Genomic DNA, 23435 nt, shown 5'->3' with positions numbered 1-23435 from the left:
TGAATTCCCCCCTTGGAAACCCAAAAATGAAAACCTGAAAATGAATAAATCTCCTCTGAGGAACGTATGGAGAAGCAGGGGAGACGTGGGAAAATCCATATACTCAGGACGAAATAAAAACATCTTAAAAAAAAGAAAAAAAAAGAGAGAGAAAAACTCAAAATCAATAGGCCTGACTCCCAAGTTAATGAAAAGTGAAGGGCATGGAGGAGCACCAGAGAGCTCACTGATGGCTCCTGTGAAAATGTTTGTTTCAGGGGTGGATTCAGAGAGGCTGATAAACTGTTGGCTTCCAGTCAACAGCTTTATTCTGTAAGATAAAAGAAAAATCAGTGTAAGTGATCTTCCCTTGTTCACGAGAAAGGGCCTTGAGCACTGAATTTTTAGCGATTTCCTGAAAAATTAAGAATTATAAAAGTGACAAATTAGGAGGGAAAACATAGCATTTCTGAGAAGAAGAAACTCACACCAGGTGTATTTTTTCTAACTCCTATCACAGTCTTGTCTCTTGCCTAATTTGTACGTTGCAAAGCCATGTTGGTGAGAGCAAGGGAGAAAAATAATTTGCTTTTACACTTGAGCATGTTTCTCATTTGTATTCCTGTGTGTTGAAGTGCAGGTGTCCCCAAAGAAGTTTGTGTGCTCATTAAAACCAGCGTGGGACACAGAAATTTGTCCAAGCTCACCCAGGTTCAAAGTGAGCTCACACATCTGTTGTATTTTAGGGTAGAACAATGTGTTGTTTTTGGAGAGGTCCAGGTTCAACGTGGCTTCTGCAGACACTATGAGAAAAATTGATATATGGCTTATTGTCACTGTTCTTAACATAGATCTGTAGTAATAAATCCTTGAGATCTAGAAAAGGGCAGTGTTTTATTGAAACTTGACAATACTGACACTGTTTTGCCACAGTCTACATCACACATCTTTTTTAACATATGTTTTTCAATGCTAAGAAAGAATGGGTTCAGATATTTACAAGTACTTATTCTGGTTTTAGTGGAGTTAAATATAAGCCCAATATTAGCTGCAAAGTTAATAAGATCTTTTGTTTCTGGCCAGAAATGTTAGAAGGGAATACTTGTGTGTCTGTTTTTCCTTAAGCAATAAGTTCCAGTCTCCAAATTTTGCCTGACCAATGAAAATATAAATTAATTTGAAAAGATCTGCTTTGCCTTTCTTGCACCAGGACTTGGTTCTTCTCTCAAACCTGCATTCCTGCTTTACTATGGGGCATTTTCTTTAATCCTGAATTCACCAAAAAATGGTTAAAAAGCACACATTGAACCAAAGCACCATGTTTCCCTGCATGGGACTCCTCTAACACCACATCTTTCATTTTATCTGCCATCTGCTCCTTTGAATTCTCCTCTTGGCACATTACTCAATTCACAGTTCAGGTTTCCTGTGATGAGGATCATTTTGTGTGGAAATTATCTTGGTAAAGCAGCATGCTGGCCCCTAGTCGTGCTGAACAGACTTCTATAGATTTATATTTAAAAAAAAAAAGATAAAAATTAATTCTTTTGTAGGGCCTATAATGGAGCCAGTCATTTTCACCAAGAGCTGTATGCCTCTGGTCCAATGCAGTTCTATTTATGATGATGTATTTTCTATGAAAAAGTGACTATTGAATACTTTTTGTCTACTTTCAGCCTAAAGACTTTTAATATGGTGGCTCAATGTTTTAAGAGATGTTTACCAATCTTAGCAATTTTATGATGAAGCTGCTGTCTGCATGTTGGTTCGTTCTCTGGAAAGGATGGCAGCACAATCTTCACAATGGCACGTTAGACAGTTTGCCAAAACTCACAAAGTATTTGGGAGAACACTGAAAATTGCAGGATTCACATTTATGCTGAAATTCTAGGGTTTGAAAGTCTGTGGGTTTGCCTGTGTATTTACTGAACTTCCCATTTTGTATTTCCACTATGCAAAGTGGCCATTCTGGGTGTAATTTACCGGGCAGCTGGTTAAAGTTAATTTGGGGTTAAAAATGGCAAATAGTGACACAAAAACTTCATGCACTACAGTTAGTGTCTGATATTATAGGACTGCATAGAGCTGGTGTTTATTCCTCTTAACTGCTATTTTCTGATCTGTTTTGGGCATATTTTATCGTATTTTGAATCCTTTTTTATGCTGTTGAATGTTGTATATTGAATATTTTCAAGTGGCATGGTACAGACCAAGCACTGCACTGAGATACCTAATCCAACCTCCTTTACCAGTCCAGAACCAGCAAAAAACTCTGTGAAAATCTGATTGGCCTTTTATTGTACTTTTTCCCCCAGGTGGGAGAATATTCATAAAATAAAAAGTATCACCATCATTGCTTTGCAGTGTGGTATATGATGTTATTTTAAATTTCCACATTCACGTAAGAACAGGTAGTAAAACTTCCCTGAAAACACACAAAACAACCAAGTGAAACAGCTTCAGGCAAGTGACTGAAATATGAAAAGATGAAATTGTTTGGCTTGCAAGGCAAAGCTTTCAATCTGTGACTGTGGGGATTTCCCAGGTAGGTTTTTGCATCACAAGTGCAGCAGATGCTCGCAGGTAACTACTTCTACAACTATATTTTACAGCCTTTTTTAGCCTTTAATTTTAAGGTTAGCAATTTGATTTTTGGAGAGTGCTCTTTAACACTTAAAGAAGCAAATACCACGCTCTGATTTGCTTGGTCACCTGAGCACACTTGTTTTTTGGACACCAGAGTGCCACGGTGCTTTCTCACTACATTTTCTGCTCTCTTGGAATGTTCACATCTCAGAACCACAGATGGCACCGTGTGTGTAAAACTGAGTGGTATTTCAAGCCATGACAGACTGCTCCTGGTTTCAGAATCACAACTTTCAGTGCTGTTGTGCCTTTGGCAGCTCTCGGATCCTTGGCAAGGGCTGGAGCTGACTAAGAACTCGGGAACTGATTTAAAACTAAATTTCTTTACGCTGTTCTCCTTAAGGAGATCATCCTGCCAAATACTGAGGCGCTCCTGCCTTGTTCTAGGGATGTGTGAATGTGAAGGCACTTACCAAAAATGTCCCAAAAAAACCCAAAATCACACATTACCTAATCTTGTCTTCTACAAGCTATTCTACAAAATATAGTGTTTCACCGAAATAAATTTTTTTTATTTCATATTTAAACATACTTTCATTCAGCACCTGGCCCTGATGATTGGTAAAAAAGGAAGACCAGTGAGAATGAATTTGGTGCCTCTATAAGAATTTCTAACATTTTAAATATTCTAGATTTGAATAATACCTGACATTTTGCTCAGACAACCTTTTATTACAACTTTTACTCCTGAATAAAAAAATGCAGAAAGAGTAAGTTTTTCATAGGTTTAAGTGCTTAAATCAATGTAACCTGTCAAAAGCAATAAATTTTCTCTACTTACTGCCAAGGGCCATTTTTAGGGTTTCTTAATGAATATATTTGTTTTCCATCGAACATCTGTCACCAAAGCAGAGTTTCATCAGTTTGTAGTGAGTTATGTCTGACATGCACCACTGAGGGGCCTTGTGTGTTCCTCCTGGTTCTGATTTTGTTTGTTCCTTTTTGTTCTGTTGTGCCTTTTTTGTCTATTTGTTTGGGATTTTGTTGGTTGTTTTTTGGGGGTTTATTTTTGTTTTGGCTTTTTTTTGGTTGTTTTTCATTTTTTGGTTTTTTTTTTAATGAATGACTGCAAGAACAACTTGTCCAGCGGAAGCAGGGAGGAGGCAAATGCTGTTCCAGAGGCTGTGAATGCTGAAGCCTGTCAGGTGCAGAGAGAGGGAAGATATTTTCAGTTAAACATCTGTAGCATTAAAATCACATTCTTAATGACTAGAGCTGAGATTTTGGGAAGTCAGTCTTCCTTGCATGCAGGTCCTCTGAGACCCTGAGAGTTGATGCTGAGCAGAATATGATTTATTTTTGATGTTGCATTCAGGAAAATGTTATTTGCTCTTGGAGCTTGCTGTTCTTTTGGATAGTTTTGTAGACCTCTTGCATAATTTTTCCATAGGCATAATACCATATGTATCTAAGTTTATTGTTTTATATATGAGTCTTTCATTTTATTTGAATATAAAAAAATTTCTCATTAATATGTAATTAACACAAACTTTAAGATAATGCAAAGCTAGTGTAATATGTAATAAGACATAACATAGGCTGTTACACTGGGTCTGCCTAAACTGAGATACTTATACCTCAAATTTCAGATTTTTTTCCCCAGACCTGTCAAGGCTTCTGCCATTGTAACAGAAATAATCAGGAGACTGGCACAGATATTCAGATCCCATCCAAGCATTGCCCTTCTGGATTATCCCTCTTAAGCTAATGTTGGATGACACATATCCCAGCACAGACTTTCCAAACCCGCCCATGTCTCCTTGCTTCTTTCTTTTTTTCTACCACTAATGTCATCCAGTGTTATTCACCTCTAAGGAAAACAGGATTAAGTTTTCCCAAGTGCACATCAGGTTTTCCCAAAGAAGATAAAATCCAACATTTCTGCTGCCGTATATCTTATTATATTTTGTCAACGATGCATTAAAAGGGGAAGAATTGTGTTTTTGAAAATGCTTTAACACTGCAGAGTAATTTTCAGTATAAAGTCGTGCAGTGCTGTTATCAGACCATGGCCTGGGGATGCCTGTGACTCTTTGGGGGCTTTTTTGGGTGGTATTACTGTCTCCTCCGTGGGAGTGTCACATTTCAGGGGTCACAAGGAGGATGCCAGGCTGATGGGGACTCACCACCCACCCCAGTGAGTCACCAGCTCTGCCAGCCCCGCCGAGCAAGGCAACTCCATCCCTCTGAAACGAGTAAAGAGTGAATTACAGATAATTACCCCGGGGATGAGTCACTATATAAATAGCTTTTTAAAATAACTAAATGTTTTAAATCACTGCTGGTGGAAAAAGAAGGAGGGGGAAGAAAAAAAGGTGGTGTCGTGTAGGAAATTTTTGGTGTGGTGATTTAGTGCATTTCCTTAAGAAGGGGAAAGCAGAGTGCTGATACTGCATTTGAGCTGGTATGATAAAGCAAAAGTAGATATATTTTCTGAGCACTCAACATCTTACTGAAGGCTGGTTTCTTTTAACATGGTTTATTAATCTAAAGGGAGGTAAAAATATCCTGTCACAAAAAGCAAGCGATTAAGTAAATTTGATTTTTTTTTCCTAAAAGTTTTTATGAGTTGTGAACAAGTTCAGAACTGCATTTTCCTATCTATTTTTAACATTCATCTTTAATTTCTGTCTAGGATTAATACAAAATTGACAAGTAAAATTAGGTCTTTTTGCAAAAGCAGTTCTCACTAACTCTCAGACAAGAAAAGAACACAGTCTATTCCTGGAAGAGCTTAAACCAGCAATCCAATAGCCAAAATTAATTAAATAAACAGAAAAGTAACATTATTGGCATAGCTGTCTTGGCATCTGAGTGATTTATTCAGCTGAGATTTAGCTATCCTGTTTTATTTAGATGTGTACCTAAGTGCAGAGTGGTCCCTCTGAAACAACCATCAGAGTAATAACAGAATCCAGCTTTGAATTGCTAATGCTGCTATTCATCCCGATAATTAAGTCTCAGAATATTATTCAAATAGCAGTCTGAAGGAAATGGTTGCTGCAATAAATATTCCTTGTGTAATTGGACAATTTTGTTTAACCAGTTTTAAAGCACAGTCTCCAGTACTTTGAATTATTTTTCGTTCAAGCAGCAGTAGAGCTGGAAGCTAATATAGATTTGGGGCATTCGTAAAATTTCAACTTCTAGCTTTCATCTTCTGTTCTGTCTGTATAGTCCTCTCTTCCACTGGTGCCTGGAGAAAATGCAGCCTACTTTATTGACTTAATTTGTAGTTTGTTTATTTACTTCACATTCTGTTGCTGTAATTTAAATATTAGAAATATTCTGGTTTTGGGGTTTGTTGTTGTTATTTTGTGGGGTTTGGGGGGAGGTTGCTTGGGTTGTGTTTTTGGTTGGTTGTTTGATTTCTTTGGTTTTTGGGGTTTTACAATCAGGTGTCACATTGTTAAATGAATGATTTAGCTGATTGGTTCAGGTTAAAAACAGTAGGATGGTATTTTCCCTTCTTTCTTCCATTATCTTGAAATCCTCTACTACTGCAAACACATTTAATTTAAAGTTAGTTTAAGTAGTGCAAGAACAAGAATGTGATCTTTGCATATATACACTGCATAATGGGTTAATCTAGTTCCAAAATACACATTCAAACATTGAATAAGGAGTTAGAGAAGGCAAGGCTCAGCTAAGTAGCATGTTTAGGCTATTTTAAATTATGTATGACACAATGTCATGCTGTTGTGGTCCTGTAACCTTCTTCAGGGTTTATCCAAACCCCAAACTTTAGAAATAAAAACCACCTGTTTGCCTCCAGTGTCTGCAGCTAGAGACAAGATGGTTGGCTGGTGCTTGAGAGAGTAATTCATTATTTCCTCTCGATTAGATCTGACAGTCCCCAAAAGGACACCGTGCTACTCTGCAATTAGCAGTAACTGATGTGTTCAGTGCTGCTTGTCACATGCAGTTGCAAATGGAATATTGCACTGAATTAAGCAAGGTTTATGGCTGCTCCCAAATGACAAAATCCTGCTAAAAAGAGGGAAGGCCTCCCTGCTCCCCTCCTAGTTCCTCCCTGCATAAAGCGTGGGTTGATAGCAAAGGATGAAAAAAAGGCAATTTACCAAGCGTGGTGCTGGTCTTTGAGCAAATATTTGGAATTTTTACCCACACCACGTGCAAACCCTGAGGCTGTCGGGGTGGATCAATGTTTGCCATTGCTGTAGGGGAGCTTTTTGAGCTCATTCTGCAAGAAATCAAACAGAAGGAGCCTCCATTTCAACTGGTAGGAGGCAGTCATTAAAAGAGAAAAAGTTAAAGTATGGATACTTGTGTTTAATATCTCAAGTGGGCCTCTCTATCACATTTATAGAGAGTTCTCTTCCTTCTGGGTCCATTTACACTATCTGGGTGAGAAACACTTGAATTCAGCCTTTGCTGTCATCCCAAAGTTTTTCAAGACTGAGAAGAGACTGTTTTTGTGATGCATGTGTGTATAAAATACACAGGCTAAAGGAACAGAAAGAACTAGGTCACTGATGCACTTTTAAAATGCACTTTTGCTGAGAATGTGTCTCTTTCCTTCTTTTGAATGTGAGGGTAACAGATAGTCCAGAGTCATCAGTGCTTTTTGATGGTAACTTAAGGCAATTTAATGGTTATCTGCCAACGAAAGGGAGAGGTGAAGACAGGATTTTTATTGCTTTTCCCAGACAGTAAACATCTGGGGTGGGGAGCCCAGTGGGTGACTGACAAACTCCCACACATCCCACCCAAAACTGCCACCTTGGCTCCCTAACTGCTCCATTTCAGAACCAGCAATTCCCACTGGGAGCAAACTGAAGGGACCAGAAGGGGTGGAGGATGATGAGAATACAGTTTTTCATTTTATCTATCTGCTTTTACAGTAAGAAAATGTAAATAATACAACAATTAGTATTACATGCCTTTCTTCATTGGTATTTTTTCTTTTTCTCTCTCTCTCTTTCCCTTCCTTCCTCTTCCTTTCCCATCCCCTGTCCCTGCCTCCCTCCCCACTCCTGACACCTTTTTGCACAGCCTCCATTGAAGAGGAACCAACTTCAGCAGGTATGAATACTTTACATTGCATCTGCATCGTGGTAACCATTTCTCGAGAGCTGCCTCCTTGAAAAATAATTTTAACCAGGTTTATTTTGTGTCTGACTTGACAAATAGACACAGCACAGTTCGGTTCTCTCCTCTCCTGTCTGTTCCCCCTTCTTTTTGTCTTCTTTCCTCTCAATTTGGAGTCAGTGGGGAATACAGTAATCTGGTAGCATTTGAAAATATTTAGGGTGTGTTCCTTCCTTTCATGGCCAAGCTGGCACATCAAGCTTCAGATAACAAAATTAGTCAAAAGCCATCAGAAGTAAAAAAAAAAGAAACACAAACAAACAAAAGAAAAAAAACCAACAAAAACCCCAAACAAACAAAAAGACCACCAACCAAACCAAAAAACAATAAAACCAGTGTGTTTGGGGAGGGGGGAGTTTGTTTGTTTGGTTGGTTTTGTTTCTTTGTTGGGGGTTGGGTTTTTTGTGGGGTTTTTTTGGGTTTTGGTGTTGTGGTTTTTTTTGGTTTGGTTTGGTTTTTTTGGGAGGGAGGTGGTCTTTTGTGCTTTTTTTTTTGTTTGTTTGTTTTGGTTTGCATTTTTGAATGCTAGATTTTTCTCTGTCTTTATGCTGGCAAAACTCAGCCATCTGCATGATGCCCCAAAACTGACACCCTTAAGGACAGAGAAGCAGTGAGGGGAGGGAAAGACAGCAGATGCAGAAGCATCCTGCTCAAAAAAAAAACATTCTCCAAACAGTGGCTTGGATATCTGCTCAGAGAACTTTTATTTCCATTGACAAGCTGCCAGGCAGCGAGAATGGTTACCATCACAGTCATAAAAATTAGTTTAGGAGCTCCCAGAGAGACACAAACGCGTCGTGTTTATTTTATTGTGAAGATTAACTATTTCTAATTAATTGGCAATCCATTAGCTGGGGAGTATTTAAAGAAAGAAGAAGACAATGTAGCAGAGAGGAATGCCACTGAGCAGCCTAGCATGTTTGAAATGGCACCGAGTTGCACAAACTCAGCGAGCTAAAACATCAAATAAATGGGGAATCGCTTTATAGTGGCTTGTTAAAAGAAGCAGAGGTCTCCAGAGGAGAGAAAGAGAAAAGGTAAGGAAAGTGAATGAAGGGAGGAAGATGGCAGGGAGGGATTGAACACTGTTTACAGCGCTAACCTACAACTTGGGAGCAATATAAGTAATTAGGATACGGCAGAGAATAATAAATGAAAGGATGGAGAACAAAGCCAAGAGCAGGATGTGAGACGGAGAGTGGTTAAGACTAGTGCTGAATGCAGAAAGAAGCAGAAGGGAGATTTAAATACAAATGTAGCAGCAGAATGGGCTGGAAGCAGGACTGAGATGAGAAATAACGCTGCGAAACAGGGAAAGGAGGAATTTTGGGGAAAAGCTGTGGAGTACTAACACACCTCCATGGACTAAATATCATCATTACTAAACATCAACTTTCAACTGTGCATTTCTTGAGAGATTGGTCAGTCTTGAAATTTTCATGGAGGGAATTTTAGCAGAAACCTCCCACAGCTGTTCAGTAGAAACATTAGTTATAAAAGGATGGGTTTTCTTACACAGGAAAGAAACAAAAAACCAAAAAACCCAGCCTTTTTCCCCTTATGGAAAAGGTTTAAATACACACATTTTTTTGGAGCATCTCAAGGAAGACGTGGCCTCCCTCCTTGCATTTTGAACACCTCTGCTGTTTTTGGTGAGCAGGCCGAGCTAACCAGACAGATCAGCTGAAAATGGACAAGTGGAGTGGAATTTATAACACAGCCACGTGGGCTCCACTCCAGATATGATTTATACTAAGAGAAAAATCCATGAATAAAGTGCAGCCTAACATTAATTTCTATCTTAAGATTTCAGAAGCAGCACTAGCTCTTCAGATGCTCCATAATTTATAGTTTCTATTGATTTTGCTGCGAGGTACGACCAGATATTGCTGTTTTGAAAGTAACAAGTTAGTTCTGCATTCTTACAGGATTGTTTTAGTACAGCTTATTTCTCAGGCTGTATTGCCATTCACAGACCTGAAGGTTCTGCTTGAAGCTGATTCCCCTCCCTCAGAGCAGGAGTGCAGTCGTGCAGTTTGGAAGTTGCAGGGGTGCAGAGAAATAAATAGAAACTGCATTCAAAACCTCATGCACTCAACTAGGACCTTTCAGTGGGATGTGCCTGGTAGAGGCAGTTTTATTAAATACAAGATTTTGCTCTTTTCCACAAAAAAAGGAGCAGCAGCAGTTAATGAAATTTATCTAAGCATTATTCAAACACAGTGTTTTTCCAAGCAATGCCTTCACTTATGAGAGAATATGAGGATAAACTGCAGTGAATATTTTTATAAGTACTGTAAACATTATTTCAATGTTTTATGACAATTACAAATTTTTAATTGACCTGTGATCAGGACCAATCTAAAATTTCCTCTTTAATCAAAGGGATGGAACAGTGCTGCTTCCCATACTCTTCTTTTTTGGGATAGGGTCTAGCTGCTCAGGCAATGCCCTCTGGGAGGAATCTTGTAGAAGCAAAGTTACTAAAATTTGACTTTGAGAGTTGTAATCACTAGGTGGAACATTCATAATTCTGTAATAATAAGCTCCCCATAGTTATCACTCTATAGAAACCATATTTCACAGGAGGTGCTTCAGTTTCAAAATGCTTCAGACTAATGAACTTTAATTATAACCCATTGCCTTTCACTCAAGTTGCTTTAGAAGCAAAGATAAACCAAGGAGTATTTGAAAACACTCCTCACAGTTCTGACAAGGTTTTCCTTAGCACTACTTCTGGGTAAGCATTGTTCTAGATCTCTTGCTTCATTCCAGTTAAATACCTATAATTTCATGTTGTTGTGGGCATCCAAGCTCTCGTTTGAGTCACCTTTCTTCATTTATTTTGATTTATTTAAAATCAAATTTAAGCAAGTAATTTAACTACATTATTTAACTATTCATCAATTAAATAGTTTTCCCAGAAGCTGAGGCATCAAAACTAGGAAAATATCAGGTCAATTCTGTCATTTCCATGTGTTTTTATCCCACCCATATGTGCCACAAGTCTTTGAAAGCTGTTTGCTGAGCTGGGAGGAGAATGCTTAGTTGACAACTGTTTTTAAGCCTCATGGAGCAGCTCCTGCTGGATGTCCTGCTGTTTGAAGCTTTGCATCCCGAAAATGTCTCCCTGTGGTTTTATGGATTGCCCCCCCACGTCTCCTCAAGGAGCCTGGGATCGTTCCTGCAGTTATTAAAGAGTAATTCTGCCCAGACGTGATGAGACAGAGCTCAGCATAGCATGCAGCACTTTGTTCACTTGTCTCCACACAGTGATTTTGACTGAAATGATAAATACATGTCCTTTGAGGTCAGCACTTAGCTGGAGCCATTCCTTGCCTCTGCCATGGATTTTTATTTTTGGTTTTTTTATACTTAGTGCTTTTGGTACCTGGCATTTTTGTCTTTGCATTCCACCTCTGTAACATATGCAAGCACATTTAGAATTTCATGGTAACAAAAGCTCTTTTACAGTGTGAGTTTTACTGTTGTCTTAATTAAATTTAGGTGTTGTAAAGATTATAAACTCAACATATGACAGGATCTCCTTCTTCAAAGACATTACTGAAAAAATAATCCCTTCAACACTTGTGGCACAGTGTGTACTTCTGCATTGAATATTTGTGTGCAACTACTACAAGTAGTCTATTTTTTCCACTGGAAAATAATATTACTTTTCTACAATTCCATGTGATATCTTAATGTGTTCCCTTTTTATTTAGAATTTCAAATTATATAAAGTTCTTGTAACATGTTTTTCCTAAAGAAGTGAATGACAAGGGGGGAAAATATAACTTTTGAGAAAGAACTAAAGTTAAAAATGCCATACCACATGAAATAGACTTCTGCTGGAAAAATCTGTAGAATTAAATTTGTTTCATAAAAGGAATTCAATGGAATTTTAGAAAATAATTAGAATGGAAGAACACAAGTTCCAGGATGAAACTTGTACTAGACATAATCCTTATTGTTATCAAAAAGTTATGAAAAGTAGAGATCTAAACCTACTAGGAGTTGCCCATTACCCATACTGTATGAACACTGGGTTAAGCAGTACCTGAAATGTGAATTGCTTACAAGTTATGAGTTTTGTTTCTGTTAGGAAAACTCCAGTTTTCTCTGGGGCTTGCTTTCTTCCCTGGATTTCCTGTGTTTAGGAAGCTTTTTAAAGCAGGACACCAATGCATATTGCCTTGGTGTTTGTCCTGCAGCCTAGTAGCAGAATTAAAAAACCCAAAAAAAAAAAACCCCAAAAACCAAACTTTAGAGAAAGAAAATAAATTTTAAAAGATGGAAAATTAAAGGTAGTTATAAGTTGTTTTGGTCAATAGATATTTCAAAGCTGATTCCTTGCTGGGCATAGCCTTGATGACTCATAAGAGAGTATTTCTGGTCGAATTATGAGTTCCTCAGAAATAAAATTATTCATGAGACATGTGGAGGTTAAAAAGACACCAAATGACAGAATGGAAATTGTAGTATAAAAATGTTGTAAAGAAGTATGTTTTTTTCTTTACCTAAATGTCCTTGCATTAAAAATTCTCTGGATGATAATTTTTCATAGATTGAAAACACTAGACATAACACTATTAAAATCCCAGGTTTTCCCTTGCACCAGTTTAATATTACTTTGATATGCAGAATATCAAATTTTTATGGTTTTGATTTTTCATAATGATGTAGAGTAGAAGGTAGGAGGGTTCAATCTGGCACCATGTTAGATAGATTAATATAAAATAATTTAAAATAAATGCATTTTAGACACCTTAAAAATAGGTAGATTTAGATGGAATATCAGGAGGTAATTGTTCCCTGTGAGGGTTTGAGGCCCTGGCACAGGGTGACAGAGAAGCTGTGGCTGCCCCTGGATCCCTGGCAGTGTCCAAGGCCAGGTTGGACACTGGGGCTTGGAGCAGCCTGGGACAGTGGGAGGTGTCCCTGCCAGGGCAGGGGTGGCACTGGAAAGACACCTTTCAACCCAAACCATTCCATAATTCTGTAATTCAAATATTAGTTAAGTCTGTTCTGGAACAGATCAGTATTTTAATCACTTATTTCCTTGTCTTTCCTTCCTACATGTAAGCAAAAACTTTTACCATTTGGTGTTGCACTGTTCATCAAAGAGCAGACAAATAAGTTTGGTCAAAGTTCTGGACACATGTCCTTGGTTCTCAGAGAACAACATTAAATGTCCAAATTAAAAATATTTCAGACCTTACTGGCATTAATATTTACATTAAAAGTATCCTTATATGATTATATAATAACTGTACCACATGTTTGCCCTTAAAATATTTAACTGATGAGGGTTTGAAATTTGTTTTCACACAGGGTGTCTCCTGAAAATAATGCCCTCATGGCCTTTGTTGATTGTAAAAGTAATTTTAAAATTTCAACTTCTTGAATGATCACTATGATGATTATTGGACTCTGGATTATCTTTTTGGTCCCTTCCAACCCATAATAATTTATGATTCTATGATGATCAGAAAAGAGAAGACAAACCAGATTTTTTTGTTTTTTTAAGTTATTGGTACGAAACTTTCAGAAGAAAAGCATGAGATGTTTAATGTGCTTTCTTTGTCACCCTGGAAGCATCAAGGATGCATCTAGTCAAGTCTCAAGGACTTCAGTTTCCTGCCCAGTGCACAGCAGGATCTGAAGCTGTGGTTTTTTGAAAGCTCCCAGGCTCTCTTTTGGTGATTTTGCTGTGGTGTGCAAAGCTATTCTATTCCACACACTTCGAAGAGGAAAAAATCATCTTTCAGAATTATTCTAAGGGAAAGGATTTGCCATTCTCCGGGGTCTGTACCACAGATTTATTGTCTTGCTGAACTTGGTTTACACATTTGCAGCAATTCCTTTTCTTTCCCTTCTCAAACTGCATATTTTATTTTCTTCCAGTGCCTGAAGCTAGCTTGCTAATTACCTTTCCATCTATTCCAAGCAAAATACAGACTAAACCAGAAAATTATAAAAGGTCATATTGAACCCCATTCTGATGGAAATGAGGCTCATGCAGTAAAAATAGTTCTAGATGCCAGGTGGCACTGAAGGCTATTAGAGTAGCCTGTCGCATTTAAAAGCTGGAAATCTTGCTTGGGTCAGGAATGAAAATTAATTAGCATTTTTAGCACATCCCTTAGTGACTCTCTGTCCATACGTCATAAAAATAACACAGTTTGGCAAAACTGCTCACTTCTTTTCAAGATTGACAAAAAAAGTGAGCTAGGAGGTTGAGATTAGCCTGCAGTGCTGGCAGCTGCCTGAGAAACTCACACATGGGCATTTTTCCATAATCTGCATGGTTGCAGAGAGTGATATTTGTGGTGGCTACACAGCATTCATCCCAGTGTACAAATGCAAGTGGAAGATCATATGCTTTGTATTTGAAATTTGTATCAATTCAATATGAAAACATATTGAATAATGACCAATTTGTGGAATGATGTCCTGTACAAGATAGTGTAAGACAGCAAATTTAAAGACTAAGAAATAAGTGTGAATTTAAAGATACTAAGTACATTTGTCACAGATAATAACCCAGACCCTTCCATGCGGACATTTTAACCTAAATATTATTCATTATTGTGAGGTTTGAGTGGTGGATTACGTGTCATGAGTGCCTGTTTTGGCAGTGCAACTGGCAGTTGTGCATTTGACATTAAATTGTGCCAAAACTGTTTGTTCTGTAGCCTTATTTTTGGGCAGCAGCTCAGCAGCAGAATGGGTAGATGTCATCCCATCCTGAATTCCTCTTCAAGAGAAGAGAGTCCAATTTGGCTCAGTCTTTGCAGCCAAAGAAAAGAAACACAAACCTCTAGATGAGTCTTCCTTGTAAGCCAGATATGTAAAACAAAGACAGCAGTTATTCTGTCATTTATTACTTGTTTTCAAGGTTTCCAGGACCTCACCTTTTGTAAAGCTGTTGATTTCTTATTTTTATAATTTTTCTTCATCTTATTATTTTATGTACCTCTTTCAACAAGATGCATGTAACATGTTGGATGTTCTGTGCTTCAAAGTTTTTGAGCCTTCTAAAATCCACACATTTATTTGTAGATATATCTGTTGTACACTTACAAATGTACTGATGCAAGTTGCTAGAAATTGGGGTGCAGATATTTCCAGCTATACAAAATAAAAAAGAGTGGCTGTGATGAGGCTTCCTGAAATCCAGTGATTTTCAGGTGGAAGCTCTACACTCTTGGAGCAACACACTCCTTGGTATTTCAACATAAGATTTGTAGATTCTCAGCAAAATTAAGCAGTGTAAATCCTGAAAGCACCCTTGGCATGACTGTAGTGTTCCAATATCATGTTTGAAAAAGGTACCAGGAAAACCTTAAACTGGAGATATAATAACATCAATACATAAAGCAACAATAGAAAAATTAATCTGGTTAGAAAGAAACGGAAAGGTTTAAGTATTGAAAGTTGTCCAGTTGCTGGCTGCAATAAGCAAGAGAAGGAAAATAAGCAAACCTCAATATTTTAATATTAAAACCAGCAAAAAATTGCTCCCACAAGTTGTTACTATTATTATTACTCCCCATGCTATGATGCTAAACAGCAGGATGAATGGGAAATATCCTTTTCTAATAACTCTCTTGGGAATGCCTATATTGGATAATCTCTACATTTTTTAAGTGTATGAAACACCCAAGGAAAACCTTCTATGGTATGTACAGTGATATACCTTGTATGTTTCTTGTCCTAGGATCTTTCTCTATCACTTCACATGCCTTGTCATTAAATAAATTTATTTTTTATTGATAGCTCTTGTTTAGAAAGAAACAAGAAAATAACAAAGATCTACTCTGACTTTTGCAAAAAAAAAAAATTAATTCTTACAACCACAGCTTTTCAGTAATTCATATTTTACTGCATCAGAGTGTTAAAGAACCTAAGCTTGAGCAGGTTGGATGGCTGCTAAAGAGAGCATGGAGGAAGTGCCAAGAAAAGCTCTCTGGCAGGTGGCAAAGCAGAGAGAGCATGGCTGAACCCAGAGAGTTAGGTACTTCTGTGAAATTGAGCCTCCTTTGAGGCTGATTGTGTAATCAGGGAAAGATGTGACATTTAGGATCATTTCCTGATGGAGGCCCGTGGGTTGCAGGGAGGCTGTGAGAAGGAAAGGTCTGCCCCACGTTTTATTGAGCCAACTGGTGGGTGAGATGGATAAACATCAGACAAGGGATTCTTTGAGAATCCCTTCAACAGAGAAAAAAAATGTTGAAGGAAGAATTTGCCTTATTATTTTAATAAACAGTGACATATTGCTTGCCATTAACATTGAGAAAGACTAAACAGCCCTGTTTAAATTGTGTAACTGAAACAACATAACAGGTGAAACTCGGATGTATTTCTTCTCATAAAGAGAATATAAATTGCTTTAGGGGCATGGAAATATCAAGCAAAGGCTTGAATGAGCTCACTCAGACAGGACCATGGGGATTTCTGCACATATACAGCAACTCCTTAGGTGATTTCTTCAATATCAAAGATGTACCACTTCATTCAAATCATTTTCACTCATATATTTCCTTTCCATATGATAATGACTGTTTGCAAGAGCCAAGACCTTCTTGTTTTCTTTTGTCTTAAAAATTGAATAGATTCTTGTTTTATTGTATATTCTTTTGAATTTTTATTGCTGCAATTAAAATGCACTTTGTTTTTTCCACTGGAATTATTTTAGATGAAGAGTGCTTTACCTCAGAGGATGGATATCCATTATTAGGCTTGAAGAAAGAATGATTTGTGGCATTCAGCTGCCTAACTATTGTGTAATCATAACTATTTTTGCTTTCCTTTTTTTTTTCTTTCTTTCCCCACCTATATAAATCTCTTGTCCTCAGTAGTTTTCCTTACAAATAAATGCCATGTGACTTCAAAACAAAATTATGGCAAACACATTTACATAAGGTCCACAGTACTGCAAAGTAATAAAATGCTAAATGAAAATTATCAGAGTGACTGAAGATAAGTTAAAGGTCAACAAATTTCATAGTCCAGTTCAGACTTACTCATTCTTTACTTATCCAAGACTCAGCTTCCACTGGTGGCCATGGGAGTTGTGGCTGTATGACAACTGTTGGGATAAAAATAAAAATTATTAAATTATAACATGCTCCAATTATGAACACAGTTGTAATTTTAATTGTAACATGCTCCCATGAATGACCAGTTCTCTATTACTAAAAAAAAATGTTAACATGAAATCTACTTTTATATACTTCAAAAGTTATTTGTGTCAAGTGAGTTGAGAAATGCCTTGGAACTCCTGAAGTTTTATTGGTCAGGCTACAATAGCTACTATGGAGAAGCCACAGCCCAAGAACAAAAAGGTCTGGGTAGAGATTTATATATTCAATTTGCCTGCAGCACCGTATTTTAACACTGACTTGCAAAGCATGAATTAACACTCTACAGTAATATTACAAGTCAGTGTTACAGTTATTCATGAATTTCATTAGTTTCCACTTTTCGACAGTATTTTGTCCTGTTCAAACTGCAGAACAGTTTATTTATTAATATTCACTAAGGGAAAGAGTGAGACTATTTCAATATCTTTCCATGTTGGCCCAAAAAAATCTCAATTTTCTTCTTTTAATCCAGTCTCCTAAGTGAAAAAATGTTTCTACTATTTTTTTTTCCCTGCAAAACAGCAATGCTGGGCATTTTTTTTAAACAAAATACAAATCAAAGATCCTGCCAGGTGTGTATTCTGCTCTAAGCTGCCATGAGCAGAGGCAGGACAGGATGTGTAAAGCAATGTATTTATCATCAAGCCTTGTTTCCACCTCAAGTTTTTCTGGCAGAATACAGGCAACACAACACCCTGAAAGCTAAGTGTTTTGCCCATAACTGTTTAAGTTAAGCAGTTGGATGTGTCTGATGAGCTGCCCATGACACAGCTGAGGTTGGACACCAGGAAAGGCTGCATGGCTCTGATGCCAAAAGATTTTTGCTTCTTACTATTTCTCATATATTCGTAGCTCTGTAGACTATTATTGTATAATGCTATAGCTTCTTTGGTAATTCCAATACTTTTCATACCCTGTTAGGTACTGTTCTAGTTTTGGTTCTTCAGTGAACCAAGGGTATTTCAATTTCCCATGTATTTAGACAGAAACAATGTGGGGCTAGAAGCAGGGGGATGCTTCATCAGGAGGCTGAACCAAAAGGGGGAATTACTTCATTAACTGTACTTCTAATTGGGGATTCTTGTCAATTACACTAATTTGCTAAACTTATACAAGTGTTGAAGGCCTGTATGATGTGTGCATTGTGCCAAAAGTATGATAATAATAAATAATATTAATTATTACTAGAAACCTTCAATAAATGGGGACCACTTTTTATCACCTTAATCTTGATTTTAGGGGCTCTAAGGCAACAACTCCAGTGGAACTCTGCCATGCCATTCCCTAAAGGAATAAATTGTTTCCCTGGGGAATGCTGCAGCTACTGCCCCAGACCTTGAAGGCAAAATTTACCTTTGCTGAGAGCTGTACTTGAACTTCCTATTACAAACAATTGTGTAATAACACAATCAGGAATTTTAAGTTAAAAAGCATTGTTTATCAGAAAATACTGATCTGCAGTATTGCTGTGCAGGGCTTACTACCATTACCCACCAAAATAAGTCAGTACTTCCATCCAGGAGCAACTGACTTCATGCAAACCATGTTAATCAAGAGCAAGTAATTTGTATTTGTGCTGTGGAGGTGCAAAGGAGGCAGGTCTTGAGTGACCCTGCTGTGTTGGTTCCAAACTGAGGGCTGGTGACTGCAAACAGGGGTTGGAATTTTAAACTGGGATGCTTGATCCGTGTGTGGGTTTGAGATGACAAAAGAATCATATGGAGCAGGAGTGGGAGATGAGGAGAAAAAGGAGAGGAATGATCTAGCTAGGAAGGGAGAAAGAGTTGGAGAATATTGACAGGCTCTGGAATTCAAAACGACTTAGGGTTGGGGTTTTTTACATGAAAGTAGAAGGGTTTGATGACAGCTTGGGAAAAAAAGTGGAAGAGGAAAGAATATATTTCCTGTGTCCTACATCCTCAGGGAAATAAATGACTGGAGTGTAACTCTTGTCTATTTCCCTTGGTTTCTGCTGTGGACAACTTTATGCCTGTTTGGACTATATATATTTCACATTTAGTGATTCTCTTTCATCACTTTTTAATAATATTTCATGTCCTAAGGATAACCACCCTCTGAGGTTCTCTTCTGCTGTTTCTGTGTCATTAATGCAACACTTGTAATTAGGATCTGACTCATACAAATATGAATAGCCTGAGTTTAAGCTGTGGCATTTTTTAGTTCCCTCAGCAAGAGGACTAACTGGATTTAATCTATTTGCTGTTATAATTAAGGTTCACATAATCTTTGCAGGTTTTTTTTCCATTCTCCAGCTATAGTGGAACATGGTGAAAAAGGATGAGAAGTCCTGATCATTGGCAGTTCAAAGCGCAGTGAAACAATGAAAAGTGACATCTTCATGTATGATGACAAGAATTATGGTGATGAAAATAACACTGTTGCACAGAAATGCCAGTTGCAGTTGAGGTTCTGGATTAGGTACCAAACCATGTATAGTTTCCTTATTGCTGGATCTGTTTCATTTAAGCCATTGCCAGTGCAGTAAACACAGACATGGATTTGTTCCAATCATGTAGAAAATGGATTTGGAGAGTTTACTTTAATGCAGAATCTGTAGACATTAGTGTTGTCAGGACTCCACTTTTGAACTAAATCTTCCAGACATCCCAGCTGAAAACTAATCTACTATTTCTCTGAATGTTTTAACATTAAAAATTCAAGTCTGCTGTTCTTCAGCAAAGTTTTTACAAAATGATTCTCTACGCTTGCAGAGGGTGGTTTTTTTCTGTTTGATGTAAACCAGAATCAACTGAAAAACAACCTTGGAAAATATTTCTAATGTAAGTTGGAAAATTAAACTGGTTTTAACCATGATACAAAGTAAATCACAAAGGGAGGATTGTGATTTACCAGGATGCCACACTTGGGTCAGAGAGAACAGGAGAGGTCAGTGACAGAAAAAGGATCATCTGGGGAGAAAAACAACAGTGATGCTGCCTGAGTGGAAAGTTAAAGGTGGAGAAGGAAAAGGCCTTGAAAATGTATTTTCTGTAAACAGAGGAGGTGTTCTCTGGGAAGATGAAGCTCTCCTGTGAAAGGTGATGGTGAGATGCAGAACAGGTCTCACATTAACACTTGCTAAGGATGTTTATGAGAGAGCTGGTGGGGGAAAAATACTGTGGGCATTATTCAGAAACACGTATTTAAGTGGCAAAGGGTACAAAGAAGAGAAAAACAGCATTGGAAATTGGCAGAGGAAGTTCTTAGGATTGGTAGCTGAGGAATGTGAGGAGAAATAATGAAAGAGGTCTTGGGGAAATTGTCTTGTGGTGCATAGAACACTTTCCCCAGGGTTTAGACTGTTTTCATGTTTCACCCCCTGCAAAATCCCCACAGTGCCTGCTGCACTCACCATGCCTCAGATTTTGATATAATTTGCTATCAAAGGCTTGGGTGAGAAGCTTAAGGGTTAAGGAAAAGCTCTGTGTAGCCATCAAGTAAAAATTGCATCTTTCCAGAAAATACTCTAGCTATTCAGCTTAAAAAAGGTGGGAGGTGGCTGGACAATCAGGTTAAATTTCTTCCTTGTGGAAGAATTGAATTGGAGCAAAATGTGCAGAAATGACCCAAAAGCATTTTGCACTCAGGGGGTGAACTTTATCTTTCTCTGCATCCAGATGGAGACACCTTGATCATTATAATCAGCACGCTCCATTTGCTGCATTAAAAACAAGATAAATATTTAATCACAGTGCAATTAAGTCTGGATCTCTGCCATTAGTTTATAATGAATGTATAGGCAGATAGAATCTAATACACTACTAATTCACTTATGAGCCAAGCTGAATAGGTTTTTCTTTTTTTTTTTTCCCCAAAGCTGGTATTTTGAGAATGTTCATGAGATGATAGTGTGTGTGATCCAATTACTTTTTCTGCTTACATGCATTAACTGGAATAACATGCAGCAATCAGTTATTGTTATCAATATTCCACATAAACTGTAAATTATGTTCTGCAGTGCCTATTTTTTTCAGGTTAAAATAACCAAATAAAAAGCAAGATGTAGGTCAATACATATTTGTTGATACAAAGCACAACTTGTATCCTAACACAGTAAAATAGAAAGCAACAGGGGTAAATTCAAAAAGGAAACCATAAAAAGGAGATATTCTGGTTTTGGACTAAGAAGAAGCAAATACTGGACTGCAAAGTATTAGTTCATTACTGCTGGTGCTTCATACTTTAGTGGCAGAATGAGCAAGTTTTCTAGAAGGTATTTTCATGATTGCAGTGCCTTCAGGAGGTCAAAAGCACATCTGCTGGAAACTTCAAATGTCCCCAAAACTGTGCACTGCAAGGCATGCAGGTGGGGGCACTCAAAACCAGCCTCTGTCCCAGGTAGAATGTTCACAATAATATTGAATAAACAGCCAGAGTAGTAAGAGTGAGGAAGATCAGAGACCCTCAAAAGCTTTTGTTATATCCCTGACCTTTCTGTGCAATAAAGCTGTTTTCTGTCAGAACCTGTGGGGACATTCCTGCTGCATTTGAATGGTCCTCTCTGTGTCTCTGTGGAAGATGGTCTCTTTTGAATAGGAATATGTTATACTTTGGATCTGTTCCTGCTGAAGTGTGAATTCTGCAATCTCACATTTGAAGGGGCAGACCTTTCAAAAATCCATTCTGAGTTTTAAAAAGGGTGATGAGGGGAAGAAAAAGGTCAATGTACTTCTGAAAAAAAAAGGTGGTCCATCATCTGTGCATATAATGGTGGTGTAGTTTTTAACTGTGTGAAGGAAATATATATGTTGGAAAATTATATCAAATACAAAGACTCAGAAATTAATCTCAATCGCAAATATTCGTGAAATATCTAGCGCAGATTTTTGCTTATTTCCATATGAGGATGGTTCAGCTTTGTGCTCAGGCTGCAGGAGGTGCTGAGCAGGGGCAGTGGAGTGTTGGATTACCTGGACACTGAGCCTAATTCAGTGTGATAATCCTTCATTTCCTCTCCATGGGGAGCTTGTGTCATTCTGCTGGCTCCTGCAGCAAGGAGGCTGATTCTTGCCTTCCCAGAATGTTGCAGTAAGTTGGTTTTGACCCTGGCTTCTTTTGCACACACTAATTCCAAAATTCAGGAGCTCCTGATGAGTAACCTCTGTCACAACCTGTTTGGAAGACTTTGCTTTGGCAGAGAGCACCTAAAGTATCATCTCTGATCCAAACGTAGAGGAAAAATTCCAACTACTGATGTTAAAACTGTGAGAGACCTCTGATGAAGATTTAAATTTATCAGAGGGGGGAAAAACCCTATTTGAGATTCATGTAAAGCCAAGAGGAACTTAAGCTGGTGCCACAAAGGCACACAGCTGGAGAGTACTTTTCTTTAAAATGAAAAAGCAAAATCATTTGATACCTTTTATTAGTTTGATGATAGCTTCCTATATTTGTTTTGATGGGATTTGCAGCTCATTATATCATCAGAATAACATTATCTATTAATCCTACTTCAGTAATACTCCACAACGTAAATGAAGCAATTAGATTTGTATCTTTGTCTTGATGTATATCAAGGTCAATATCTAATTTTGCATTTTTCATTGAAGTCATATTATTTCTACATAAAGAGAAAATGGATTGATACCATCAAAAGGATCAACATTTTTATTTCATTTTCCTTAATTTTACTTGTAAAAAATGTGGTTACTTTGCATGTTTCACTCCAATGGAGTATACTTTTTTTTTTCTTTATTTTCTCCTTACACTTTTCATATTTGTCACTTAATCATGACTTAGTAAGAACAGGTGGGCTTTGATTTTTGATCACCTTTCTAAGTTTGGGGAATCCCTCTGTGAGGAAGATGTTCTCATGCTGATTTCTTGCTTAATGACATCCCCTGAAATTTTTGAATGCCTTCCTCACCAAAGCATCATCAGATTTTATATTTGGCAAAATAAATGCTTCTGCTGTTTTCTAGAAGCAGATGCCTATCACTGAACAGGTTTCCTTGCTTTCCTGGCTTCACTTCTCTAGACAAACTGATGGTTTCTCTCCAATATGCAGTTTCCACTGCACTATTGCATGACACAAGATTTTATTACGAATTTTTCGTTGCCTCTTCTTGTCAAAGGAGAAAACAGATAACATGGATCTGCCTTGAGCCCCTTTGCAACTCTGCTGAGGATGCATTTGTTTGATTCATACATCTATAAAGTCTCAGAGGTTTTAGTAAGAACATCTAAAATTTAAAACCTGCTATGCTTTAAGTTAACTTTCAATATTTTTTCAGAAACAGCATGGGATTTCAGTTGAACAGCAGAATGATGTATTTTGGACTATACTTATTATGTTGGCTAATACCCCTGGAACTGAACAAAGAAGGACTCAAAAGAGCAGCAAAGTGAATAGATCTATTACTTTGAGTGCACAATTAATCTTGCTGACATTATTTTATATGAACATGGATAAAAATGCCTGGAAACCATACCATTGAATTCCTCTGCTCATTAATATTGATCAAATGTTGTTGTTCTCTTTGTGTTGGAAGCCATTTAAAGATTACCTGTAAAAGTATTACAGCACTATTG

At 37.6% G+C, this 23435-nt stretch overlaps 1 protein-coding gene across 2 annotated transcripts in view; it reads left to right on the top strand.

The window, feature by feature from the left end:
* The window catches only part of EDIL3 (EGF like and discoidin domains 3), a 222132-nt gene that overhangs the window by 84182 nt on the left and 114515 nt on the right, over window positions 1-23435 (top strand). The window contains exon 3 of one of the 2 annotated variants that reach the window (XM_085043169.1): window positions 7642-7671. The exons of the other annotated variant lie outside the window; for it this stretch is intronic. Coding sequence (XP_084899295.1) covers window positions 7642-7671 — 30 coding nt within the window. The remainder of the gene's footprint in view (window positions 1-7641; window positions 7672-23435) is intronic. 2 annotated transcript variants of the gene reach the window in all.

This window comes from Lichenostomus cassidix, chromosome Z, assembly GCF_008360975.1.
Source record: "Lichenostomus cassidix isolate B80296 chromosome Z, HeHo_3.0, whole genome shotgun sequence".
NCBI classification, from domain to species: domain Eukaryota; kingdom Metazoa; phylum Chordata; class Aves; order Passeriformes; family Meliphagidae; genus Lichenostomus; species Lichenostomus cassidix.
This window is presented reverse-complemented; position numbering and strand designations above follow the sequence as displayed.